The 26235-nt window shown below is 56.5% G+C and overlaps 2 protein-coding genes across 3 annotated transcripts; one reads left to right on the top strand and one right to left on the bottom strand.

Moving 5' to 3' along the window:
- The first annotated feature begins 1238 nt into the window (after positions 1 to 1238).
- On the top strand, positions 1239 to 12858 carry DDA1 (DET1 and DDB1 associated 1). Its single transcript, XM_054578865.1, has 5 exons — positions 1239 to 1359; positions 10148 to 10228; positions 10451 to 10502; positions 11595 to 11656; positions 12668 to 12858. Exons 1-5 carry the CDS (start codon positions 1357 to 1359, stop codon positions 12776 to 12778), a joined length of 309 nt encoding a protein of 102 aa, XP_054434840.1. The 5' UTR covers positions 1239 to 1356; the 3' UTR covers positions 12779 to 12858.
- Positions 12859 to 15213: 2355 nt separating this feature from the next.
- On the bottom strand, positions 15214 to 24873 carry ANO8 (anoctamin 8). Of its 2 annotated transcripts, XM_054578863.1 has the most exons (19): positions 24608 to 24873; positions 23752 to 23862; positions 23508 to 23640; positions 23189 to 23327; positions 22977 to 23073; positions 22203 to 22319; positions 21988 to 22115; positions 21729 to 21890; positions 21264 to 21416; positions 21023 to 21149; positions 20859 to 20914; positions 20702 to 20776; positions 20351 to 20482; positions 19092 to 19898; positions 18677 to 18868; positions 18425 to 18556; positions 18227 to 18337; positions 16724 to 17405; positions 15214 to 15903 (listed from the first exon to the last, which is right to left on the bottom strand). In XM_054578863.1, the coding sequence occupies exons 1-19, from the start codon at positions 24711 to 24713 to the stop codon at positions 15548 to 15550; spliced, it is 3816 nt and encodes a 1271-aa protein (XP_054434838.1). In that variant the 5' UTR covers positions 24714 to 24873; the 3' UTR covers positions 15214 to 15547. The 2 variants fall into 2 exon arrangements, with proteins under 2 accessions (XP_054434838.1, XP_054434839.1); XM_054578864.1 differs by lacking the exon at positions 20351 to 20482.
- Between the last annotated feature and the right edge of the window lie 1362 nt (positions 24874 to 26235).

Consider the following 26235-nt stretch of genomic DNA (forward strand, 5'->3'; position numbering starts at 1 on the left):
ACTTTTGAAATAGGAAGAATTTCCAACATACCACAACAGTGCACGGAATAGTACAGTGAACCTCATGTACTCACCCATTTCTGACCACCAATTACCCACAACCAGTCCTGCCCCCTCCTGTGTTTTGGTTTTTTGTTTTTGAAGCAAATCTCAGGCATCTGGTTATTTCTTCTGTAAACATTTAAGAATGCATCTCTTCAAGATAAGGGCCCTTTAAAACATAATCACAAAACTTCACACCTAGACAAAGTCAGTAATTACATATATAACTTTCGCAAGTCTGGGAAGGCTTGTGGGGAGGTGGAAGGGATTTGAAACCTCACCTGCCCCTTGAGGATTTGCTGTGTAACCATGAGCAAGACCTTAGCCCTCTAACGCTCATTTGGCTCCTATAAAATAAGGTGTTTCTTCTTTCCTGTGTTCTTTTTGGAGTAATAATACTTAGCTTCCACTCAGGAACCTATTCCATACTTCCTACTAGTGGATCCTTGTCCTCACCAGGCTGTGACTGGAGGGTTGAGGGGTAGGGACTTGATACCCAAGCAGTGTGAACACAGGGAAGACAGGACTATGGGAACCTAGAAAAGGCGGACTGACTTGGCCTTGGGAAGAATGCATGCGAGAAGATGCCTGGGGGACATACAAGGTTTAGGAGCCCCAAAGGGAGAAGGGATCGGACAGGGGTCAGGGTAAAACGTGGACAAGGGGGACTGGTGGGGCCCAAAATTTGAAGCCAAGGAGGTGGGGCTGGATCTTTGGGGGACTGGGGGACCACAGGAGGTATTTGAACATGACAGCCTGATATGTCAGTTCAAAGACTTTCAAAGAACTAGTGTGGGAGCTGTTTAGGTAAGCCGAAACCTAAGGTTGGGACCCGGGGGAGGCTGGGAGTGTTGCGTTGGGCTCCCGTCGTCCGAGGCTGCAGTGGGAACCCGAAAAGACGCCACGTGACAAAGCATAATAAACTAGACGAGATCGGCTGAACCCCCGGAGTTGCGAACTACAAATCCCAAGACGCTTCTGGGAGCGCGGTCTCCGCCCACTTCCGGATTTTGCTGTCCTATCGCTTCCAAGTCCCGGGCGGGGTTTTGCTCTCTCAATCGAACTTGACCATGAGAGGGAGGCGTGGCAACCAATGGGAGCATGACTTATCGTATCTGGCCAGTGGGAACGCGCAGAGACAGCACATCTTAGGGTGGGGCTAGAGGACGGACCAATGACGGAAGGGCGACGGCGCCATCAGGGTAGGCTGTGCCGTGGCTGGAAGTTACTGAGCGGCGGCGGCTAAGAAGGCGGCTGCGGTGGCGGCGGTGGCGGCTGAGGCGGCAGCTGAGGCGGCGACGGAGAGAGCAGAAGATGGTAAGAGCGGCCGTCAGGCCCGTGCTCCCAATTCGCTCGACAAAATGGCGCCGCGGCCCGCCCACCTCCAGTAATCCCCGAATCCCCCACTTCCCTGCCCGGCTCCGCAGGCCGGGCCCTGCCCCTTTATCTGACCTATGACCTTCGACCCCTGGACCCTGCAGTGAGCTTCCTGCTGGCCCCGCCCTGTCTTCTCCGACCCCTGACCCCACCTAGGTGTATAGGCCCTGACACCTCATTCATTTCCGGGTCGTGGCTTCCCTGGAAGTCGCCTGGGACGAAGATGGGGTCCCTTGAGACCCCCGGTTCTGATCTCGTCCTCGGCGCGCCGGGCCAGGGCCTCCTATTCAGGAGGGTTTGGGAGGCCGGTCTGGGCGTTGGGGCGGGGGAGGGGGCTTGACATCGTGACATGCGTTCTTTGTCGCCAAATGAAGTGCGACATCTCGGACTACCTGGGTCCCCCAGAGCCCTAACCCCACCCCCACTATTCACGGCCCCGACCTGCCCTTAAGAGTGAGCAACTTCATCTTTCCCAGACCTCATAGGGTTGAGACAATTCAGGGAACTGACGTCGTAAAGGGTTTAAGACAGTGAAGTTAACAGATAAGCTGGGTGACTCAAGGCCTGTGACATCCTCTCCCACCTGTCTCCTCATCTGGAAGTGGGGATAATGCCACCTGGTAGTCGGGAGTTTAAAATCCCCTTTGGGCCAGTCACTCATCCTGGGTTTTGGTTATGGTGATTCTTTGGGGTTCAGTTCCCCAACCTGTAAAGCAGATTGGTGACCTAGCCTCAGAGTTATGCTGAAGCCCTGCCCCTCCCACCTGCCACTGTTTGGCATCCCCAGGGCTGACGGGGGTGATGGAAGATTTTGTCTGGACAAGTCAAAACCTAAGAGTTTCAACCCACAAATCACAGTCCTTGGGGTGGGCAAAAGACGACTTTGGTCAGGAAGGAGATGGAAAAAGTGGGTTCCTAGAATGAGAGCACCCAAGCCTGGGTAATGGTCTTGATACGTCATTGCAACCTCACTGTCCACGCACAGAGTCCATAAGAGGGCTCTGTTGGCTCTTCCTCCAGGACACGTCCTCAATGCCTCTGCGGCTCCCCACCCTGGTCCAGGCGCTGCCGTCTGCTGCCTGGGTGCCTGCCCCAGGCTTCTCCCTGGTCTCCTTGCCTCCATCTTGCCCCACTGGCAGTTGGTAATTCACCTGAAACCAGATGGAGTTTTTAAAGATTGTAACACTTTATAACTTATAAAACGCTCCAGAAGCTTCCTTTTGTAAACCAGATGAAGCCCCAGCACCCAAGACCCTTGCCCACCTCTATGACCTCATCTCCACTCCCTTCCAGAACTCCAGCCACACTGGCTTTGTTTTCACCTCCTCACCCTTCAACTCCCTGCTACCCCCGTGCCTTTGCACACGCTGCCCCTGTTTGGATACTCTTCCTCCTATGAGCATCACCTCCTCAGAGGGCCCCTTTGGGACTTCGGCCTCAACGTCTCTCTTTCCTTAGCACACCCCTTCTTTTCCTCGTCTCGGTCCGGTCGGATCGCTGTTGGGCTGCCCATAAGGGGACCGACACACAGATGTTCAGTGAGTGTTTGCTGAGGCAGAGGATAGCTTCTGGGTTCAGCTGGGGCTAGGATTGGTCCGAATGAGGTGAGGATTTCTTCCTGTGTCTGAGGACTTGGTTCCCTGCTTACCTGACTGGAAGTACAGGCAGAATCCTGTCGTCATGCACTTGTTCTGCACACATGCACTGATGCTAACAGCTTCTTTGAAGAGAGCTCCGTGCAAAGCTCTTTCACTGTGTTGTCTTACTGAGACTCAGAGCAACCCTGGGAGGGTCGTGACTCCTGGTTCACTGGAGAGGCCGACAGGGTGGAAGGTCATAGAGCCAGGGAGGGGTCCAGCCCGGACTGAGTGCCTGTCGGAGGCTCCGGAGCCTTTCAGAAGCACACTGCTGCCGCCCCGAGTGAGCCCCCTTAGGGTGGAGTTAGCCCTGCCTTGCCCTCTGCCCTCAGGGAGGGGCCGTCCAGCAAGGGAGGTGGACATGTAAACAGGTGACTTCCTCAGGGTATGAGTGCAGCTCTGGCAGAGACCCCTGAGGCGTGTGGAGAGGGAAGGGGCGGAGGGGTATTGTGGAGCTGGGCAGAGAGGTTGGCAGGTGTTTTCCTGCATGGAGAAAAGAGGCGCATTCCTGGAGGGTGGCACAGCGTGGGCTGAGGCAGACGAGGACCACGCTCAGCCAGAGCTGTGAAGGCCTTTGAGCCAAGACAGGGACCCCCTCCTCATGCTTCAGGTCTCAGCGCTTATATCGTTGCTGCTCTGCAACCTTCCCTGACCCCTCCGTCCCCTCCCCCAGACCAACAGACCTTCCCCTCACCATCTTGGGCCTGACACATCATCTCAGGGTACGCTGTCCTCAGGGCCATTTTGCCTTCCTTGTGTGGTCCTTTGATCCGTACCCGTGTGCCCTGCATTGGGTGCTCCTGGGGCCAAGAGCAGGTCTGCTGTTCCCTCCCAATGCCCTGGTGCCTGGTGTGGGTCTGTCACATAGCAGGGTTCTGAGAAAGCCTGGCTGGCTGGATGAAGCTGGCCCCGTAGTCTCCGGCTGTGCTGGGGCAGGGGTTCTGGGTCAGGAGAGGCAGCGTTGAGAGGCTGTGAGCTGACTTTGGAGCAGTAGGTCACCCAGATGGGAGAGCCACCTCCTGAGTGGGAGCGGGAGGCTTGTCCACATTCCAGCGTCCCTGGCGGGGCTGGCGTGTCCTGCTGAGATCTCACTGGAGCTCCCCTCGGAAGTGAGGATGCTTGCCCCAGAGGGTGGTGGCAGATCACCTGAACAGTGGCTTCCCCAGGGAGGCAGCACCTAGGCTCAAGCATGGGGGTGGACCACCCCGCCCAAAGGGATGGTTGATACAGCCTCTAAGGGCTGTGAGCCTTTGGAAACTGAGCCACTGGCATGTCACATAATAGGAACTTGGCCTTTGAGGGCAAACCTGGATTTAAATTGTCTTCCTCATTTTCTTGTTGGGGCTGGATCATCTCAGATGAGTGCCACGTGACCTTTCTGCCTCAGTTTCCTTATCCTTAGGACAGCGTGTTTCAAGCTCAGGAAGGCCCAGGGCAGGCCATGTGGGAAGCCTCCCCGGCTTTCCCACTCCAGGCACGATGACAGTGTTGCACTCCTGCTCTACTGAGCAGTCACTCCCTGCCCACAGCTCCTGGCCTTTATCCCTGCCCTTGCACCCCCATGCTTTTGTGCCGTAGTTTTCTGAGGTGGACATGGCTCCCACTGGCCCTTTATTTGTTCATCTTGTGGCTGATTTTTGCCCACCCCCCACCCCCACCAGAGTCAGGGTCCTCCGGCCCCAGAGCCCTCACCCTTGCTTCCCCAGCTGACCCCAGAGTGTCAGGGACAAAGGACTTTTCAAGAGTCGGGCTATGAATGAATTCTGTTGTTGGCTCCCCAGCACCTTATGGGCCTGAGACCTCTGGCGCTGAGCCTCTGCCCCAGGCAGAAGGTGACAGGGAGGAGCAGCCTGCTCCCTCCTAGTCTCTGGCCTTTACCCTGGGAGGCCTCCCCTTTCATGGGGGAGCCTTTGGGTGCGGAGACCCCAGGAGCAGCCCCTAAGTTGACCCTGGTCCACACAGTGCTTTAGGAAGAATTCAGCCAACCCTAAAGACCTGACGCTGTCACATTGAAAACCCACATTCCAGATTTTCTTGGGATTTGGGAGCCAGTCAAGCCTGGGCTCCCAGTTCTGGGTCGTGGCAGCCCTTGTCTCAGCCACCCTGCCCCCTTTACCCAGGCGTCTGGTCTTCATCCCCATTTATTGCCACACTGGCCCATTGGGGTTCTTATGGTGGAAAGACATTCTCCATCTGTATATCTATTAAAGGTAGAGAAACAAATACAAGACTGGAGATTTATTTTTTTTTTTAATTTTTTTAAAGTATATTTTATTGCCCTGGCTGGTGTGGGTCAGCGGATTGAGCGTTGCCTGCGAACCAAAGGGTTGCCAGTTTGATTGCCCGTCAGGGCACAGGCCTGGGTTGCGGGCCAGGTCCCCAGCAGGGGGCGCTTAGAGGCACCCACACATTGATGTTTCTCTCCCTCTCTTTCTCCCTCCTTTCCCCCTCTCTAAAAATAAATAAATAAAACCATTAAAAAATGTAAAGTATATTTTATTGATTATGCGGTTGCAGTTGTCCCCGTTTTCCTCCCATCGCCCCCCTCCACCCAGCACCCGCCTTCCCTCCAGCAATGTCCCCCCTTAGTTCGTGTCCATGGGCTGTGCATATAAGTTCTTTGACTTCTCCCTTTTCTGTAGTTTGCTTAACATCCCCCTTTCTATTCTGGACCTACCAATTATGCTTTCTAATCCCTGCACTTTTTTCCCCATTCTCCCCCTTCCCCCTCCTGGCTGATAACCCTCCCTGTGAGCTCCATATCTATGATTCTGTTCCTGTTGTGGTTGTTTGCTTAGTTTTGGGGTTTTTCGTTTTTGTTTTTCATTTTAGATTCAGTTGTCGATAGTTGTGAATTTGTTGCCTTTTTAATGTTCATAGTTTTGCTCTTCTTTTTCTTAAATAAGTCACTTCAACATTTCATGAAATAATGGCTTGGTAATGATGAATTTCTTTAGCTTTACCTTGTCTGGGAAGTACTTTATCTGCCCTTCCATCCTAAATGATAGCTTTGTGGAGTAGAATAATCTAGGTTGTAGGTCCTTGCTTTTCATCACTTTGAATACTTCTTGCCTGTCCCTTAGTGCCTGCTAAGTCTCTTTTGAGAAATCAGCTGATAGTCTTATGGGAACTCTTTTGTAAGTGACTCTCTGCTTTTCTCTTGCTGCTTTCAGGATTCTCTCTTTATCTTGGCATGTAGGGATGATGCTTTAACCAACTGTTCTCTCTGTTTAAACTTTGGCATTTTAATTATAACATATTTTGGTGTGTGGTCCTCTTTGGGTCCAGCTTGTTTGGGACTCTCTGTGCTCCCTGGATTCATATGTTTATTTCCTCCACCAAATTAGGTAAATTTTCTTCATTATTTTTTCAAATAAGTTTTCAATTTCTTGCTCTTCCTCTTCTCCTTCTGGCACCCCTAGGATTTGGATGTTGGCATGCTTGGCGATGTCCCAGAGGCACCTTATACTCTCCTCTTTTTTTAATTCTTGTTTCTACTGTTCTGGTTGAATGTTTATTTCTTTCCTATGTTCCAAATCGCTGATTTGAATCCCACCTTCCTTACCTTCTCTGTTGGTTCCATGTTGATGTTTTTAAAAGTATATTTTATTGATTATGCTATTACAGTTGCCTATTTTTTTCTCCCCTCTATTCCCCTCTGCAGCCCCCTCCCACCAGCATCCCCCCACCTTAGTTCATGTCCATGGGTCGTACATATAAGTTCTTTGGCTTCTCCATTTCCTACACTATTCTCAACATCGCCTTGTCTATTTTATACCTACCAATTGTGCTTTTTGTTCCCTGTAACTTTACGCTCTCTCCCCCATTCCCCCTCCCCATTGATGACCTTCCATGTGACCTACAGTTCTCTGATACTGTTCTTGTGTAGTTGTTGGCTTACATTTTGTTTTTGTTTTTAGGTTTATTTGTTGATAGTTGTGAGTTTGTTGTTATTTTACTGTTCATAGTTTTGATCTTCTTTTTCTTAGATAAGTCCCTTTCATATTTCATATAATGAGGGCTTGGTGATGATGAACTCCTTTCACCTGACCTTATCTGGGAAGCACTTTATCTGCCCTTCCATTCTAAAGGAGGACTTTGCTGGAAAGTGTAATCTTGGATATAGGCCCTTGCCTTTCATGACTTTGGATACTTCTTTCCAGCCCCTTCTTGCCTGCAAGGTTTCTTTTGAGAAATCAGCTGATAGTCTTATGGGAACTCCTTTGTAGATAACTGCCTCCTTTTCTCTTGCTGCTTTTAAGATTCTCTCCTTATCTTTAATCTTGGACAATGTAATTATGATGTGCCTTGGTGCTTGCTTCCTTGGGTCCAACTTCTTTGGGACTCTGAGCGTCCTGGACCTCCTGGAAGTCTATTTCCTTTGCCCGATTGGGGAAGTTCTCATTCATTATTTTTTCAAATAAGTTTTCAATTTCTTGCTCTTCCTCTTCTCCTTCTGGTACCCCTATGACTTGAATGTTGGAACATTTAAATTTGTCCCAGAGGTTCCTAAGCCTCTCATTTTCTTGAATTATTGTTTCTTCATTCTGTTCTGGTTGAATGTTTATCTCTTCTTTCTGCTCCCAATTATTGATTTGAGTCTCGGTTTCATTCCATTCCATTCACTGTTGGTTCCCTGTGTGTTGGGGCGGGGGGGGGGGGGTGGTTTGGGTTTTTTTTAAGATTTTTAAAATTTATTTTTAGAGTGGGGAAGAGAAGGAGAGAAACATCAGTGTGTTGTTGCATTTCACGTGCTGCCTGCTGGGGACCTGGCCTACAATCCAGGCATGTGCCCTACACTGGGGATTGAATCAGCGACCCTTTGGTTCGCCGGCTGGTGCTTAATCCACTGAGCCACAGCACCAGGGCCCCTGTGTATTTTTCTTTATTGCACTTTGCATGGCCTTCAGTTTTTCCTCTATCCTGCAATAATACTCAACCATTTCTGTGAGCGTTCTGATTACCAGTGTTTTGAACTCTGCATCTGATAGGTTGACTATATCTTCATCGCTTAGTTTTATTTTTCCTGGAGTTCTGATCTGTTCTTTCACTTGGGCCATATTTCATTGTCTCAGGGCACCTGTTATGTTGGAAGGGGCAGAGCTTCGGGTGTTCACCGGCGGCTGGGGGGGGGCCACCCACATTGATGCATTGTGGCACTGAATGTGAGGGAGGGGTCCGAGAGGGAACAGTGCCGCTTGCTGGGCTCTCAGCAGGCTTTCAGTCCCCTCCTGCAAGCAAATCGGGCCCTTCTGGTGCTGATTCCCTGGTGGGTGGGTTTGTGTATGTTCTAGGACCTGTGGGTCTCTCCAACGAACTCTCCTGTGAGGCTGGGAGTTTCTCTCACTGCTGCGCAGATCCTGCTCAGATTTTTACAGCCAGAGGTTTTGAGGCTTTATCTTCCTGCACTGGAACCCTGGGTTACAGGATCTGCCTTGCTCCCCAGTTGTTCCTCCCGGTTTACCTGCACACAAATGTGGGACCGCCGGGTCTGCCAGCTTCCACCTTGCGCTGTGTCCTCTCTGCTTGGCTGCCTATCTCCGCCCCTCCTACCGAGCTGGATGAATGTTTCTTCTTTAACTCCCTGGTTGTTGGACTTCTATACAATTCGATTTTCTGGCAGTCCTGGTTGTTTTTTGTTTTTAAATTTGTTGTCCTTTTCATTGTGTGAGGAGGCAAAATGTATCTACCTACACCTCCGTCTTGGCCGGAAGTGGTTCCCTGTAGACTTTTATTTCACTTACTGTAACCTTCATTACTTCCTTTATGTTGTTGCCATACTCAAATGAGTTCTTTGAGCATCCTCATCACCAGTGTTTTGAACTCTGCATCTGATTGGCTATCTCCATTTCCTTTAGTCCTTTTTCTGTTTTTTCCCCTGTTCTTTCATTTGGGTCATTATTTCTTTGCCTCCTCATTTTAGCAGCCTCCCTGGTGTTTCTTTCTGTGTATTAGAGCTCCTTTGACTCCCTGTTTTAGTAGTGTGGCCTATTGTTGAAAAGGCACCTGTAAATTGTATGGGGCGGAGCCTTTGGTAATCGTGAGGGTGGGGCAACCCACTTCACCTCTTTGTGGCTCTGTGTGGGGGGAGGGCTTGGAGAGGGGACTGTGCTGCTGCCTGGCTTCTGGAAGTTTGCCTGGCACTTGCCCCATTTCTAATCACTTCACCCACTCCCTATATGTTACTTACAGCTGTTGCCCTGGTGTTGAATCCCAGAGTGGGTGGGTTTATGTACATTTTAAGACTGTGTGGGCCCTTTAAGCAGTTTCCTGAAAATCTGGCAGTTTCTTCCACCACCCCAACCTCCCCTGGTTTTTACAGCCAGAAGTTATGGGGAGCTAGCTTCCCAGTGCAGAAACCCTGGGGTTTGTGGTCTGGCCTGGGGCTGGGACTGCTCACCTCCAAGGTATCCTGAAATTGATCTACCACACGTGAATGTGGGACCACCACGTCCATTCTGCCAGCACCATCCCTCTGAGCCACACTGTGCCTCTCTGCCTGTCTCCGTGCCTCCACCCCTCCTACCCATATGGATGAACGTGGCTTCTTTAAATCCTTGGTGATTAGACTCCTTTACAGTTCGATTTCCTGACGGTTCTGGGTGTTATTTGTTTTGAGATTTAGTTGTAATTTTTTATGTGGTTGTGCGAGGAGGTGAAGCATGTCTACCTCTGCCTCCATCTTGACCAGAAGTCCAAGACTGGGAGTTTAATATTCAACAATATTCACAGAGGACAGATCTGCAGTTGGACACGCCTGGTCCAACTCCCCACTCTGCTGCTTGCTTGTGGTGTGACTTAAAAATAAATGGCCTGTGCTCTCTGAGCCTCTGTCCCCCCTCCTCTTGCCAGGTTACAGGGCTGTTGTGAGGACCCTGCAGCAGAGCATGCACTTTCCTTGGGCTTGGTTACTTTTCTCTGGTCATACAGTGTACACATCAGATAGCCCGCTCAAGCGTGCCTTCCTGGAAACTTACAACACAACAGAAAGAAGGAAGCCGGGGGTCTCCTGGAAGCCTTGCCCACCACCACAGGTGCTCCAGGGCTGGCCCTTGCAGCGTTTCTCACTTACTATCTTCCCTATCTTTTAGGCAGATTTTTTGAAAGGACTGCCCGTCTACAACAAAAGCAATTTTAGTCGATTTCATGCTGACTCCGTGTGTAAAGCCTCGGTGAGTGCAGGTTCAGGGAGCTGTGGGGGGAGGGGGGCTGGGAGTGATGTGCACCTCCCCATCAGCATCTTGCTGGGCACAGAGGCCGATCTTTATGCCCATCTCCACCTAAGATCTTCGCACATCTTCTGGTCTGTGTTGGAGGGTGGGTCCCGAGTCAAGGGGTGAGGGGACTCTAGTCCCTTCGTACTTCTAATCCACCTCTTCTGGACCCTCTCACAGAATCGACGCCCCTCAGTCTATCTGCCCACGCGGGAGTACCCATCTGAACAGAGTAAGTGGCCCCTGTCACTCTGCCTCGTCCAGGCTGCTGAGGGGAAAGGTTGGAGGGTAGTGCAGGAGGTGACTTGCGTGACATCGGTCAGGTCTTAGCCCTCGGGAGCGGTGGGAAGTATGGCTTTCCGCATGACCCTCATGTCCACATGCTGGTACCCACATCTAACCCCTTGGGGGCCCCACTTGGCCCTTGTCTATCACTCACTGGCCCTCTCCGCATCACCTGACAGGTGTCCCCTGTCAGCTCCATGACACAGACCCCAAAACAAGTACTGTGGGGCAGAGACCGAGCCCAGCTTGGGGTGGACAGCAGGGGGAGGGCTTGTCCAGGTTGAGGGGCCCGCAGGGAAAGGCCGGAGCCTGCAGAGCGGGAGGTGGTTTATCAGGGCCATAGTGGTTTATTTGTTCGTTCATTTGTTTGTTTTTATTTTTAAAGATTTGATTTTATTTTTAGAGAGAGGGAAAGGGAGGGAGAAAGAGAGGGAGAGAAATACCAATGTGTGGTTACCTCACACATGCCTCCTACTGGGGACCTGGCCTGCAACCCAGTCATGTGCCCTACACTGGGAATCGAACCAGCGACCCTTTGGTTTGCAGACTGGCACCCACTCCGCTGAGCCACAGCAGCCAGGGCCATGGTGTTTTATTTTAACCATGGAAGAACATGCACATGGACCCTGATGGTTGGCTTCTGTGGTCACTGGGGTGCCTCTGTGTCAAACTGCGCTTCTGGTTGGCCTGGAGAAACACCTGCACGAGCCTGCAGGCAGAATCTCCTCTGAGGACCCAGTGTGGAAACCTGAATGCAGTGGTGGGCTCCGCCTTAGAAGCAGGGACCCCAGAGCAGCTGGCTCGTGCCCCTGGCAGTAGCTGTGGGCTCAGGAAGGAAAATGTGTGGCTTCCTGAAAACTTCCAGGTTGGGGTACTGACTTGAGTCCCAGAAAAAAATTCAGGCAGGGGCAGCCCTGGAGGCCAAGGAAGGATGAACACCGCCCTGGGAAGGGCGCTGCTGGCCGGGGTGGAGGCTGGACCGTCTGCGGCCGTCCGCCGGCAGCCCCTTCCGCAACTTTGCCTTCTCTCTCTTCCTCAGTCATTGTGACAGAAAAAACGAACATCCTTTTGCGCTATCTACATCAGCAATGGGATAAAAAGGTAAGGCACGTGGGGTTTGGGTGCTGAGAATAGGGAAACACGGTGCCCAGTGCAGGGGCTCTGAGTGGCGGGAGGGCATGGGTCTGGGAGAGCAGGGGTTCGAGCGGAGCGTTGAGGGCTGCGTAGGAGTCTGATGGGCAGTCCAGTCGGGGGAGGAGTGTTCCAGGGGAAGTAATAGCAGTGTAGAGGCTACGGAGCTCTGATGCTCGGATGGGCAGGGGCTTGGCCAGCCATACCAAGGCTTAGGCACCTCCAACACCCAGCTCCCGCGGCTGGCAGCCAGCATAGCCCTGGCGGCAGATGGACACTAGCATGATTATCTGGAATCTTTGCTCAGTGGCGAAACGTGCACAATTAAAAATCCAGGCGATGCAAGAGGGCATGGCTGCTGTGAAAGATCATCTCCCCTACCCTCCCTCCAAGAGGCTGCCTTTTTAACATGCAAGATGTTTTTCTCTTTCTTTATTGAAAATCTCCATGTATTGTTTTATAACAAGGTCAGTTTGTTTTTTCACCTAACATTGAATATCTGACAGCAGCCTGCTCCGGGCAAGATTGAAGAGGGGGCCCCATGATGAAGTGACTGCTGAGACAATTTGAGCTCCTGGCCCACGCTGGCCTCCTTCTCAGCCCCGCAGGCCTTGACTCCCACGAGTAGGGGAAGGGAGTTTTCCCAAACTGAGGCTGCCTTCCTCTCCTGCGACAATCAGGGGCTTCCCGGGGGCTCCTGAGGCCCTTTGTCCTTCAGCAGGGCGCGTCGCTCCTCGGAGCATTTTGGGCCGTACGTGGGTCCTTGTGAGCCATGGTGACTCTTTGCATTGCCTGTTACAGGCCCACGGGTCCAGGGGACTGTGGCCTGGGGGGGCAGGTCTGGTGGTGGGAGGGGCTGCTCAACCAGGGGCCCTGGGTTTACGTCCCTGCTCCAGACCCAGCTCTGTGACCCCTACAGCAGGATTTGGTGAGGTTACCCAAGTGAAGTCTCAATGGCCCTCTCCTTCCCTTGCCACCCAGAATGCTGCCAAGAAGAGAGACCAGGAGCAAGTGGACCTTGAGGGTGAGAGCTCGGCTCCTCCCCGCAAAGTCGCACGGACCGACAGCCCAGACATGCACGAGGACACTTAAGACTCACACTCCTGATAGGTGCCTCCTGTCTTGTCTGCTCCTCACCCACCTGCCGTGTGTAAGCACCCTGCCCGCCCGCCCACCCCGCCGGCCCGCCCGCCCACACCCTGCCATGCACACCACTTCCAACCTCATAGGAGCCGATGTATTTATTTTCCTTGAGTCTTTATTTATGCTGTAAAATGTACCGAGCGATGGTTAAAGGGGACGTCAGACCCAGTAGTGTGATGTTGGTAGATGCTTCTTAAGAAACAACATTGTTACTCACTATCCCACCCCACCCCAGACCCCCTCCTCCTGCTCCCCAGTCCTCTGGAGAACCAGAGGGCGTCTGTGAGTGTCTAGGGATGAGCCCTGCTGCAGCTGGGTGGCTGGGGTGGGGCCCTTCTCCCCACTTCCGTCCACTGGTCCGGCCTTAAAGACTCGGCCTTGGCTCTAGTTCCACCGGGACCTATTCCATGCCCGGACCCTGCTCTGAGAGTGCGCCACAGGGAGAAGTCAGCCCTTCCGGATCTTTCTCTTAAGTCATTTTATCATGGACTGGTGCGTGCTCCGTGTCCACCCCAATAAAAGGATCTTTCCTACTTGCTCTCGCGTCTTTGCTCCACGTGCCTCAGCCCCAAAGGACCAAGCCACTGAGAGTTGTCTCATCATCACCAAGAGGAGCCAAGAGGGGCCCCCATGAGCTGGGGCGCCCGGACCAGCTGGATTCTCTTGTGGGCCTGCTGTAGCCATCCTGCTCGGACCCCAGACCTGCCTGGACTCACCCTTCTGCTTCACCTGGCAAGTGTCCCTGATGATCAGGACACCCTAAGAGACAGTCCACACCACCAAGGACAGAGCAGTGGTGGATCCCACACCTGGGACATTGACAAGCGAGGTAGCGTGCCCACCAGCCACTGTGAAGACAGCCCCTGGTGCCAAAAGAAGACATATGGAGTGCAGCGGAACGAAGTGGGCATTCAGGCTCCGGGCGGAAGGTTTGCGGCCCCGAGCACGGGGCCCAGGGTGGGGGGAAGGCTGCTGCTTCCCCCACCAGCCCTGGACGGGGACTACAGTATTGGAAGGTGGTGACGGGTTGGGTCATGGAGCTGGCGGGGTGCCTGCCCCAGATTATCCTCATCGAGGGTCCTTCCTGAGACAGATTGCTTGCGTCTGGGCTGCCTAGTACCACCCTGCGTGGAAGATTCCAGGGAAAGCCACCCAGCTGTGTTGTGAGGCTAAGGAGTTACACTTCCTAGCTCTGGACGGTATCTGTACCATGGGTTCCATGTTGGGTCCCTGTGGTCACAAGGCAGGGGCTTGGGAAATGCAAGCTTGCCAGTGGTTGTGCAGAGGAGGCCAAGTACCTGGAGGCTTTTTGACCCCCTAGAAATCCCAGTCCCAGGGGCTGGTCTGACCCTGAGCAGGCACATGGCATTGCCAATTGTTAGTGACTGAGAAGCTGGTGGGACATCAGCTTCAAAGCCATGGGACAGAGCGGGAGCAGGTAGCCCCTGCACCCCTGCTTCCCCTTTGCATCATGCCAGTGCCGTCCGTGGCGGGGGTCCCATGGCCATGCCCCACCCAGGCATTTCTGTGGTCTCTTGGGTGCAGGACCCTCAGCTGGTCTCTGCCCCCAATACAGTCCTCCTGCCTTTAGGACCCCCCTTATTCTGCTCCCGCAAACACCAAACTCTGCCTTCCCACACCTCTGTGCCTTTGCACAGGCTGCTCTCCTGCCTCCAGTGAACCCCGATTTCTCGTTCAGGGCCCTCCACAGTTCCCCTTCCTCACACTGGCATCCCGAGCCCCGGGGTGGGGCCCGTTCAGGCTCCAAGACTTTGCATGTGGATGAGGTGTGGAGAGGGGCCACATCTGTCCCTGATCACACAGGGAAATCCCACCTACTCGGGTTGGACCGCCATCCCACCGTGGGGCATCCTAGCCACTCCCCAACTCCACCCTGTCTGTCCAGGGATCTCCGAGATGCAACATCCCCTCAACATTTCAACTCGGGCGCAAGGTGCCTTCTGATTTTCATGCCCCAAGTTCTTCTCACTGCCCCTGGCTCCTCAGATGGCAGTTTGGGTGGCAGGTGTGCCAGGAAGTGCAGCTGAGAAAGGGGACAGTGCCACTCCTGTCACCCTGCAGGGCTGCAGCTAACTCAGGGCCCAGGCCAGGCACCCAAACTCCTGAGTCCCTTCAGTACTTTGAGATTTCCTCCTTTGTGTAGGAAGCCGAAGACACAGCAGGCTTGAGGCTCAGTAGCTCTGCCCAGGGGCCTTGGGCCTGGAGCAGGCCCCCAAATCTGGGCCGTTGCAGAGGTGGCACAGTCTGGGGTTTCCCGTGTGGCCTCCAGACCCAGTTCTGAGGAGGAGGCACCAAGGCTGCAAGGCAGGAGGGGCCCCCACCTCAGGCTCACCAGGCCCCAAGAGTCAGTGTCGACCTCAAGTCACTGGGCCCCTGAACCCTGTTTCCATTGCTCCATCCTCGGGCACTGTTGAAATATTCTTTTTATTGCATTTCTGCCGTTTTACAAAAATATGACAAAATAAATTAAAAACAAATAAATAATTGCCTGTTCTGTGTGTCTGTTTTTTTGGGGGGGCACTTAATATCCCCCATCCTAGTCAAAAGGAAAACGGCAGATAGGGGGGCCCGGCCTTCACCCCGGGAAGGGGAGGCCAATACTGGGGGCCCAGGGGGCCAAAGCGTGTTTTCTGGGTGGTGGCCGCCCATCGGTGACTGCTATTGCATGAGAACAGGAAGGCAGGGCACATGGCAGAGCTAGTGCCAGCCGCTGGGCCAGCACACAGCCTGGGGGCTGGGGCTGGGAGAGGCCACAGGGGACTCAGAGGACGGTGGCAGAGGCAGAGGCGCAAGGCTGTAGAAGCTGGCGTCCCCTGGCAGGGGCTGGGGGGCAGGCAGGGGCCCAGCCAGGGCACAGGGCGGGCACTCTGTGTTGGTGGCAGGGGCCTGGCGGGGGGTGGTGCCTTCACCCCCACAGACCCAAGGCCCGTCCCACTGCCAGCAGCCGGCGGGTGGTGTCGGGGGCCCCGGCAGCGGTGTTGGCGTTGATGGTGCGGGGCTCCGGCTGCCGCGGGTGCGGAGGGCTGGGGCGCCCAAGGGGGCCAGCGCTGTCCCTGCGGAGGTGAGAGGGGCCGTTCCGGAGGATGCCGCCCCGCCACCAGACCCGACTGGGGACCCTGCCTGCGCTCCCTCCCCAGCTTCTAGGCACATCAGGGCCTTATTGCTTCTGATCAGTTTTGGGGTGCATCCCCACGCCTGCAGCACTGCGCCTTTCCCCCTCTGGGGAGAGACCAGTCTGAGAAAGTCCCTCTGACTTCAGACCTAAGTCCCTGGTCCTGCAACTTCCACCTCTTGAGTTCCCTGGTAACGGGCTGCCGGACCCCTGGCTGGGGGCGGTACAAGTTAGGTGGGGGAGGCCAGGGGTGAGCCTGCGGGGGCAGCCTGTGGCCACGCGGGCTGCACTCCCTGATTGGGCAGCCCCAGCCCCTCTTCCAGGAAGTCCTCCTCGAACACTGGGCTTCAGGTTGGGGACTTGCATAGAGGCCTGGGGGAAGTCCAGTCCCCCCAGAGTGAGCTGGGTATGGAGTCTCATGGGGGAAGAAGAGGCTGGGCCAGGGGGTGAAGGGGCCTCCCTCACCTCTTCTGGCCCTGGAGCTTGGTGGGCCAGGTGCCCTGGGAGGGCACCGGGATGGGGGGCTTTGGCATCCCTCCCTGGGGTGAGGAGGGTCAGGCACAGGGCTCCAGGCACTCAAGGGTCCCGGAGAGACTGAGCAGGCTTTGAGGGGTTTCAGGTAACACGGACCCAGGTCCCCAACCAGTATCAGAGACCAGGCCTCCTCTGTCCCCTTTCAGCCCCTCTCCCCAGACGTGGCTAGCCCACCATGCCCCCAAATACCAGCCCAGAGTCCCCACCCCCGAGTTAAAGCTTGTGACCTGAGCCTTCCTCTTCAGGCCGGAGGGCGTCTGGCTCCTCAGCCGCAGCCTCGTCCACCTGCCCACTGCGCTGGGCCCGGCCGCCGCTGCTGCCGCTGCCACCGCCAGGGGTCCCGTCCAGCCGGATCGGCCCGCCCGCCCCATTGGCCCCGGCCTCAGCCCGGGTGCCGCCACCAAAGGGGAAGAGCTTGCCGGCGTGGAAGGCCTTGGGTGGCGAGTGGCTGCGCTCAGGATCCCGCCGGGTCTCGGGTGCCTTGAGGAACTTGAAGCTGAGGAAGGCTGGCAGGCGGGTATCGCTGCCTGTGGGCGACTGGGCAGGGGTTGGCCGCGCAGTGGGGCCAGGCCCCGTGCCTGCCATCGAGGATGCAGCCCCTGATGACAAAAACTTGCCCTGCAGCGGGATGATCTGCTTCAGCTTCATGACATTGTTGGGCGCCAGCAGGGACCCTGGGCGCTTGGGTCGCTCCGAACCGTGGCTACCCACCCCGCTGCCCTTGGCCTTGGCTGAGGCCTTGTCAGGGGCAGCAGGGTCCAGCCCTGTGCCCTCAGCCCGGGCCTCCTCCCGGCTGCTGGTGTCACGCTCTCGCCGGGCGTGGTGCTCTGCATGACGCTGGCGCTCCTCCTCCTCCCGCCGCCGCCGCTGCTGCTGCTGGTAATGGTGCTGCGCCTGGCGCTCATGTCTCTGTGGGCAGAGCAGACTGGTAGGGGGCCTGGGAAGGGTGTTTGAACTCTGCAGCGGGTGGGGAGAGATCCAAATACTTATTGGGGGCTCCCTCCATCTCTGGACCCACCCTGGGGCGCTGTGGAAGTGAGGAGAGATCTAAACACTTATCAGGCACCAAATGCATCCCTAGACTTTCCGAAAATTGAGAAGAGAACAAACATTTACTGGCCACCCACTGTCCCCAGCCATGTGCCAGACACCATCTAACGAACTGCGGGAGTATAAACCAATATCGGGCCTCAGTGGTCCTCTATTTTCTGGAAAAGTGGCAAGAGGCAGAGCCAGGGCTGGCACAGACCAGAATCCACACTGGCCAGTCCAGTTGCCACACATGGCTTATGTCAACGTCAACGCAAGCGTGCGCAGCCCCTGCTGCGAGGGACTACACAGGCAGCGTGCAGGACATTGCCATCACCAGGGAGGGCGTCACCGCAGACTGGTGCTGCCGAGCTCTGAGGGTTGGCGCCCATGGTCCCATGGACCCACTCTGAAGCTTTCTGAGGAACACAGCAGATGCTCGGCTTCCAGGAAGCACCAGCTGTGTCCCTGACCCTGAATGGGACGCTGCTGGACAAGCTGGCCGAGGCTGAATGTTCAGGGCACCAGCCTGATGCTGGATGCCCCCAGGATTCCAGAAGGGATCAAGTCTGTTTGGAGCACTAGCTATTATACCGTGCTTTGCACACTTGCCTTCCTACTAAGGCCGTGGCTGCAAGCCAGGCAAAGAGATGGCCCACCGAGCGGAGCAGGTAAACAGATCTCAGCCCCATCCTGAATACCTTGAAGGCCTCCCGGCGCTGGTACTCGAGCTTGGCCATCTCCTCGGCCACCCACCCTGGGATGTCAGGGATGGCCACGTGGATGAGGTACTTGAGAAGCAGAGCGAAGTGCTGAGGCAACAAAGGAGGAGGTTGGAGGCCGCAGGCTCCGGGCTGCCCGCCAGCCACCCGGCTTCCTCGCCCGGCCGCCGGCCCCACCTCAAGCACCACCACGGACACGATGGCCGCCTCCGGGCTGAGCCAGGGGAAGAGGCGCTGCAGCTGCCCACACTGACCGATGAGATAGCAGTTGACTATGATCGCCAGGACACCCATGGCCTCCATCACCTTCTGCAGGGGGACACGGCGGGGCTCAGGCAGCGCCAGCCCTCCTCCACGGGCCTTGCGCTCCTTCCTGGCACGCCCCGTCTCCCTGCGTGCCTCAGTTTGGAGCCCTGGGCCCTCCCACACCTGCCACTGGCCGATGCTCTCAACCCGCTGCCCAAAAGGCCGCTGCAGCCCCGTGCACAGCTTGAGGGCGTCACTGCGGATCTCAATGAGGTTGTTGACCAGGGCGCACAGTGCAGCCAGGGGGAAGGCAGACGAGAAGAGCACGACGTAGCCAAACTGCACGAACATCTCCTGGTAGTCCTGGAACGTGTCCTGCGGGCGGGCACCTGCTTAGACCAGGATACCTCCTCCCTTAGACTGCCTTTCTCTATCAATCCCACCTCCCTTAGATCATCCCGCATGGACCCAGAGCCTCCCTCTCCAGGAGGCTCCCGACTACATCAAGGGCCCCATTGTTTTCCGGCACCTCCATCATCACACCGTGTACACCCGCCCTTCTCAGGGCCCTGCCTCCGCCCTCAGACACCTGCCTTACCTCGTACTTCTTCATACAGCTCTCGAGCTCAGCCTGGGTGAGCTGGGGCGAGTGCTCCTCCTCAGGCGGGTCGATCCAAGAGGACCGATTCTGCTGCCGCTGCCTCCGGGCCAAGTCGCCTGAGCTGGTCTCCGGCTCTGGGCCCCCGTCTTGTCCCTGGTCACGGCCCTCGCCCCCAGCCCGGCGGAGCAGGACAGCTGGGGGCTCCCGCTCAGGGCTACCAGGAGCCCCCTCTGCCTCATCGTCCTCCTCGACTAATGTGAACACACCTGGCTCCAGCCCCTTCTCCACCATTGTGGGGCTCCCCTCCTCCAGGAGGGCCTCCGAACTTGGGCCGGGCCGATGTCGCCCGATGCCCCGCTCAGCAAAGCTGACCTTCTTTAGGCGGAGCCCACAGTCCAGGAGGCCGCCCTCCTCGCCCTCTTCCTCATCCTCATCCTCTTCCTCCTCGTCCTCGTCCTCCTCGTCCTCCTCCTTGTCCCCTCTCAACCCATTCCCCACCTCCCCACCTTCCCCCGTGGGCCGCCGTTCCACTGTGGCCTCTTCCTCCTCCTCGGGTGCCCCGCAGCCCCCACTGAGACACCTGCGACCCCCTCCGCCCCCACTGCCACCACCCTCTTCTGCCTGGGGTTCAAGATGGTAGGGTGCGGGGCGCCGAAGGCTGAGCAGGCCAAGCAGGGCCCGGGCCAGCTCCCAGGCGGCCCGCAGGCTGAGCTCGCCTCGGCCCAGCCGCCGGTACAGGTGTGGCTGCAGGACCTCACGCACGTTCTGGAGAAACTGGCGAGTGATCAGCAGAGTGGCCAGCATCTGGGGGCAGGAAGGGGGAGAAGAGAGGCCACATGGGGAGCGGGCAGGGCCCTGGGCACCAGGACAAGCTACTGGGATGGGACCCCCGCCCTCCCAGAGCACAATCCCAGGCACACTCTCTGAGCCCAGTTCTTAACCCCACCCTTTTGGATGACCCTGGACACAGAGTCCCCAGCCTCCGCAGCCTCCACCATTGTTCACCGGCTACCAGCCACAGCCCGACCAGCCACAGTGCTCCTGGCCGACCTTGCTGCAGGCTTGAGGCCACCCTGCTTACAGCACCACCTGGGAACTCAGCCAGTGCCCGGGGCCTTCAGGGGCCCCTGCCATCTGCTCCCCGCCAGTGGAGCCCCATCCCCTCAGAGCATGCACCCTCAGCTTGGCATGAGACCCCCAGCACAGCCACACTACCCGCCCCAGCGAGGCCCCTCGGGCTCGCCACCTGCCCATACTTTGGCCCGGGCCAGGCACAGGAGGCCCCGGAGGGAGAGGAGAAGCAGGTGGAACCGCAGGGCCACGAGCGGGGCCAGCACCGCCCGAAGCTGCCGCTCGAGGCTCTGGGACAGGGACAGGACGAGCAGGAGCTGTGAAGGGACCGACGGACAGGTGGACAGACAGATGGGGGGGTGACAGGCAGAGAGAGGACACATGGATGGACGGACGGACAGAGAGGAGAGAAGGATGGAGGGGGGAGGAGGGGCTGGAAAGCCTGTGGACCCCTTGGGCCAGGCCCGGCCCCTCACCCCCCACCCCGCTGGCCACCAGGGGGAGGCGGGGGGCACTGCCTCGGGCCAGGGTCTCACCTCTTTTAGGCGCTCCATGTCCTTGAGGTAGAAGCCAATGTAGAAGAGGCTCAGGTAGGAATTGACAAACTGGAACTGCGGGAAGCAGGCGGGTGGTCATCCTGCCGCCCCCTGTCTCCAGGAGTCCTGCCGTGCCCACCTGCCGGCTGCCACTCACCAGAACCACCTTGATGATGAGGTGCTTCTCATAGGCGCTCTCCAGCCGGTAATTCTCTGGGGGCCGAGGGGGCGAGTGAGGGGAAGGCCTGGACTTCCTGTGGGCACTGGGGACCTTCCTCCCCAGGGGCTGGGCAGCAGGGACCTCCCCCTCAAAGGGCATACCCATGTCGTTGAGCCATATGGCGAGCTTCTTGTAGCCCTCAGCGCTTACGCTAACCAGCAGGGCCAGCACAACCTTGGGCAGGAACCGAGCAAGACGGGGCAGCCCCTTCACACTCAGCACCAGCTCCTACAGAGGCAGGAGGTTCAAGGGTCACCCTGGCAGCTGGGCTCAGCTCAGGCTGGACCTGGGCAGATGGTCACCAGGTCCAGGCTGGGGCCAGGGCCGAGGGCCAGAGATCACCTGCAGCTGGAAGCAGCCGAGCATGAGCAGGAACACGCAGGCCAGGCAGGTGAGACACAAGGGAACACTCACAAACAGCTGGAAGAGCAGCCGCTTCCAGGGCGGATAGTAGAACTCCTCGGCGCGTGTCACTGGGCTGATACGTCGCACGCCCTGGGGGAGGGCAGGCGCTAGGCCCAGCTTGAGGAGGAGGGGCTACCCCTGGCCCCCCCACCCTTACGAATCTTCTGAAGGCAATTTCCCTCCACCACGACTTTGCTTTCCCAGTGCCCCCACCTGATCCACCACTCCCCATCTCTGAATTCCGATTTCCCACCCTCCTCCTCTGAGCACGCAGGGCCTCCATCCTTGGCACACCCTTTGTGACGCTACGGCTGGACTTCACACCTCTTGTCGGTTCCTACAGTGCTCCCTGCTTCCAACCCCCATTCTTGGAGTCCTTGGACTCGGCGACCTCTGACTGACCCTGAACTGGGGCCGTGGCTCCTCCATGGCTTCCCCTGGTGAGTCCAGCGTCCCCCACTTGTAGGCCAGCTCTGCCCCCCTCCGTTTCCACTCCTCCAAGAATAACGTTGACCAGACCACATTGAACAGGGCAAAGACCACGCAGGATACATCCTGGCTTGTCTGGGGGTGGCAGAGGAGGGTTCAGCTGTTGTCCAGCCCAGCCCAGGGAGGAAGGTGACAGAGGTGCCCCAGCCCACACCTGGCCCATGCCCGGCACCTGATCGGCCTCCGTGAATGTGTACAGGACAGAGCCGAAGACGGCTGGGTACACCATCGCCGATGTGTAGAAGCCCAGCCAGGCAAAATACATGGCAATCTTCACGCCAAAATAGTCGCAGATCTCATCTGCAGGAGTGGGTGGGTGGGAAGGGGTTTCCAGTCACCCCAGCCCTCCACCTGGGACCCCTGCACACCCCCTGGCGCAGGCCACACCTAAAGGCTGGTTTTCACACACGGCCTGTACCCATGACTTCATAAGGCGGTTCAGGATGCGCTGCTCGTGGATCGGGAACACCTGCTGGATGATCCCACGGGCCGCCAGCTCAGGGACTGTTAGGGGACAAGAATAGGGGACCCTTGCCCCTCTGCCTCTTCCTAGCCTGGCCAGTCCCCCTTGGCTGAAACCCAAGCCACAACTTTTTGCCTGCTCTTAAACCTGCAGAGGCTCTTCCCAGGGGAGGAGTTCTGGGTGAGTGGAATATCTTGTTCTCCTTTAGAATTTGGGAGGTGCAGGCACAGGCACAGGCGGGAAAGGGTACAGGAAGCCTAGAAGGGTGGGGTCCCAGTGGGGAACCATGTTCTTAAGTAAGGCCACTGGCCTCGGTTCATTGCTCTGAATATCTGAGGGATGGAGCAAAGTTGGCTTCAGAAGGGGAACTTGCAGCGTCTGGTTTCCAGGGGGGGAAACTGAGGCCCAGGGCCGCACAGCAGCACAATATACAAGAATGCTGTCCATGGTCCTGCCTCTACCTTATCCCAGACTCAGAAATAGTTCTTGTGGACCTGCCTCCTGCGGAATAAGCCCACCCTTTGCTAAGGCCAACGCCCCTCCCCTCCAACTCAGTGATTGATCTGGTTCCAGGCTCCACCCAATTCTTCACTAGCTCAATTGTTGGATCTAGGTCCCGCCCTCCTGCCCTGATAGGCTGTCCTCTAAGAAACCCACCCAACTCCCCACACGTGCAGGGCGGGCCCCGCCTCACTCACTGATTGGCTGGTCCTCCAGGAAACGCACGTTGTGCAGGGCCTCACCCTGCTTGGCACGCAGGTTCTGAAGCCAGAAGCGGATGATGCTCTGGCGCTCCTGCAGGAGACAGGGCGTGAGCACGGCGCGTAACGCCTGCAGACTAGGGAAGGAGTAGGGAAGGAGTAGGGATGTGCGGGATGTGCACTGGGGGCTGGGGCCTGAGCCTGCGCACCTGGGAAGTGAAGAAGTGTAGCTCACTCTCCACATTCTCGTAGATAAAGTCCTCCTCGCAGGAGAAGCTGCGGGTACCCCCGCCAAACTCGGCCTTCACTGCTTTACGCAGACCCAGCTCGTCAGCCCCTCGGAGTAGGCTTCGGGAGGGCAGAGAAGGTGGATTACAGGGAGGCCCTGGCTCACCATCGTAGAGACAGGGATGGTGCACCAGCTAGCCGCCTGAGTCAAACACAGAGCAGCTGGACCTTGTAGTTGGTGCTTGGGAGGGCGGGGAGCTGGGCGGCAGGATAAGCAAGAGGCCAGGGACAGGGACTTGCCTCTCATACGTGGCGGTGACGAAGAAGGCGTAGGCACGCGTGTGGCGGTGGTGGCGGACTTGCACTATGAGCTCGGGGATGCCCACGCGGATGTGGTTCAGCAGCCATAGCAGTGTGTGGTCATCTGTTGTATCTGCCAAGGGGCGCAGGGACTGATGGCTCTCGCCAGGAAGGGTCCGAGGCCTCTTACAGACTCCCACTCAGGGGAGCCCCGTCTGGGCACTGGGCAGGTGGGCACAGGTACCTGGGAAGGTCATCAGCACATCGCAGTTCTCCGTGGGCACAGTCTTCATCCACGCCTTGTGGGACACCAGGTATCGACCCGCTTGCAGGAGCCGCTTCCCAAAAAGCTTATCTGGGGGCAGGCCGGCCAGGCCCGGGTCAGGCCACTATGGGACTGGGAGCCTGGCCTCCAGCCCTTGCCCCGGCTCACACACTCGCCAATGCTCCTGGGCACTCAGCCTGGCTTTCAAGGCCCTTCGAGCTCTGGCCTTGGCTCGTTTCCTTGCCTTCAAGTCCTTGCACCAGCGGGCCCTCCTCCAGGAATGCCATTTCCCCAGACCCTGCCTTACAAATCTTACTCATTCTTGAGGCCCAGCTCCGCCTCCAAAACCACAATCGATAGGGCGCTCACTCGCAGCCCTGAGCGCTTCACCATATTATGTCAGCGAGTCCTCACAGCTGGGTGTGGTTCTTGCCTCCATTTCACAGGTGGGGAAACTGAGGTCCAAAGTATTTAAGTCACGCGCCCAAGGTCACAGAGCAGAGCTGGGATTCGAACCCAGAACTGTATGATTCTATACACTTTGGGAAGAGGAACTCTCAAGCTCATCCCTGCCCGGCCGCGACCCGGTAGCCCAAGGCGAGATGGGGCTCAGCCTCAAGTCTGGAGGGGCGTGTCCATGTCTCTGCGCTGGGACCCCCTCCCGCTGCAACGTCCTGGCCGCGCCCGCCTGGTTGCAGCCGCAGTGCCAGGAAGAGACGGCTCCTCGACTGGACTCCAGGTCGGAGACAGCTGACCCCGATTCCCCTCCCCGTGCTGCCGCCGCGCGCACCCCAGGCACCTGCAACCCTGACTGATTCGGCCGCCGCACACCTACCCAGAACTCCGGACGCCGGGGCTGCAGGCTCGCCCTCTGGTGGGGGCCTCTTGCCGCGCTCACCCTCTAGGGACGTGCCCCCAGAGCCGGAGGTAGCTTCGGCCATGACGAGGACAGAGTAGGACAGATCAGGGACTGCAGACGGCCGGGGCGCCGGGGGGCCGCGGGCGCATGGGGCCAGTGCAGCCGCGGAGCGCGCCAGAGGAGGAGACAAAGGCCGCGCCCGCCCGCGCCGGCCGCCGTCCCCTTGTGCCCAAGCGTTGCTTCTCGTCCCCGCCCGCGCCGAACCTTGAGTCTCCTGCTCGGGCCGAGCGCAAGTCGTTCTCGGGCTCTCGACTCCGCCCTACTTGTTTTCTGGGTTTCTTTCTCGCCCGCCCACCTCGCTCTCTGGTGCTCGTTCCCGCCCGCACCAATGGTGCATTGCCCTTCTTGTCCCCGCCCGCGTCAGATTCTGGGTCTCGTCACCGCCGGTCCGGATTCTCCACCTGAGTTTCCCCATCTGAAAGGGGGGGTTTGGAATCAGATGGGCGTGACTTGACTGCAGCCAGACTTTGAGCGGGGGAGGCGTGGTCGGGGGAGATTCCGGGTAACAATAACTTCAACTACCACAGCAGGCTTGTGAGTAATTATAGCAGGTCCTGTATCAGGGCCTTAGCCCATGCCCTTTCTCACTCTCTCTGCCTCCTGCATCCGTCAGGATGTAACCTCAGAGAGGACCGGACAGAGTTGCCAGTTTAGCATATAGAAATCCAGTCCTCCCAGTTAGATATGTTAACCTAAAAAAACCCCAAAAACCAAAAACCAAAACAAAACAAAAAAACCTTTCAAAGTGAGAGGCAAAAAGCATTTATTTGAGATCAATAAGAATAGCTATTTGGCATGGGCTGATTAGGGCAGAAGCCCAAATAGTGTTGTGATTAGGAGAAAAAGGCAATGGGTGTTTATCAAAAAGGGGAAGAGAACAATTACATCAATAACAGGAAGGCATTTCTATTGGTGCAGATAAACATAACAGTGATGTTAACTCTAAACGGTGTTTTAAAATTTCAGACTAGTACTCATAATATCTTTCTTGTTATCTTTGCAAACAGTTGTTTGGAAAACAAGTTTGCTTAGACCCAGTCCAAAGGAGATTTTGCCCTGTGTTAACATTCCGAAGGTTTGATGCATAAGACATGCGAGGCAGTTCGCTGGGATGGCAGCTGCGGCTCTATTTTATTTTATTTATTTCTGTTGTTTTAGTTTTCACTTTATTTATTTTTTGTTTCGTTTCTTTGTTTTTCTTTATTTTTTCCACTTCACTTTAATGTGACTCAGTTTATATTGCTTTTTACAAATATGAATTTCAGAGAAACGAATAAATTTTTCTCATGTCCCAACTATTACATGGGACATAACGTCATTTATTGCTTATCTGCAATTCACATTTAACTGGGCGTCCTGTATTTTGTCTGGCACCCATACTCCTTCCCATCCTGAGTTGCCTCCTCCCTTACAGCCCAAGGAGGGCAGGGGTCCTGTCTGATTCTCAGAATGCACATAGTAGACGCTTGATGTATACTTGTGATAGAGCACCTCGGAGACAGCGAATATCATTGTTCGTCACTCTTCTGCAATTTTCAAAATTG

This window comes from Pteronotus mesoamericanus, unplaced genomic scaffold (genome assembly GCF_021234165.1).
Source record: "Pteronotus mesoamericanus isolate MK-2021 breed Mesoamerican mustached bat unplaced genomic scaffold, CSHL_Meso_final contig_502, whole genome shotgun sequence".
Lineage (NCBI taxonomy): Eukaryota > Metazoa > Chordata > Mammalia > Chiroptera > Mormoopidae > Pteronotus > Pteronotus mesoamericanus.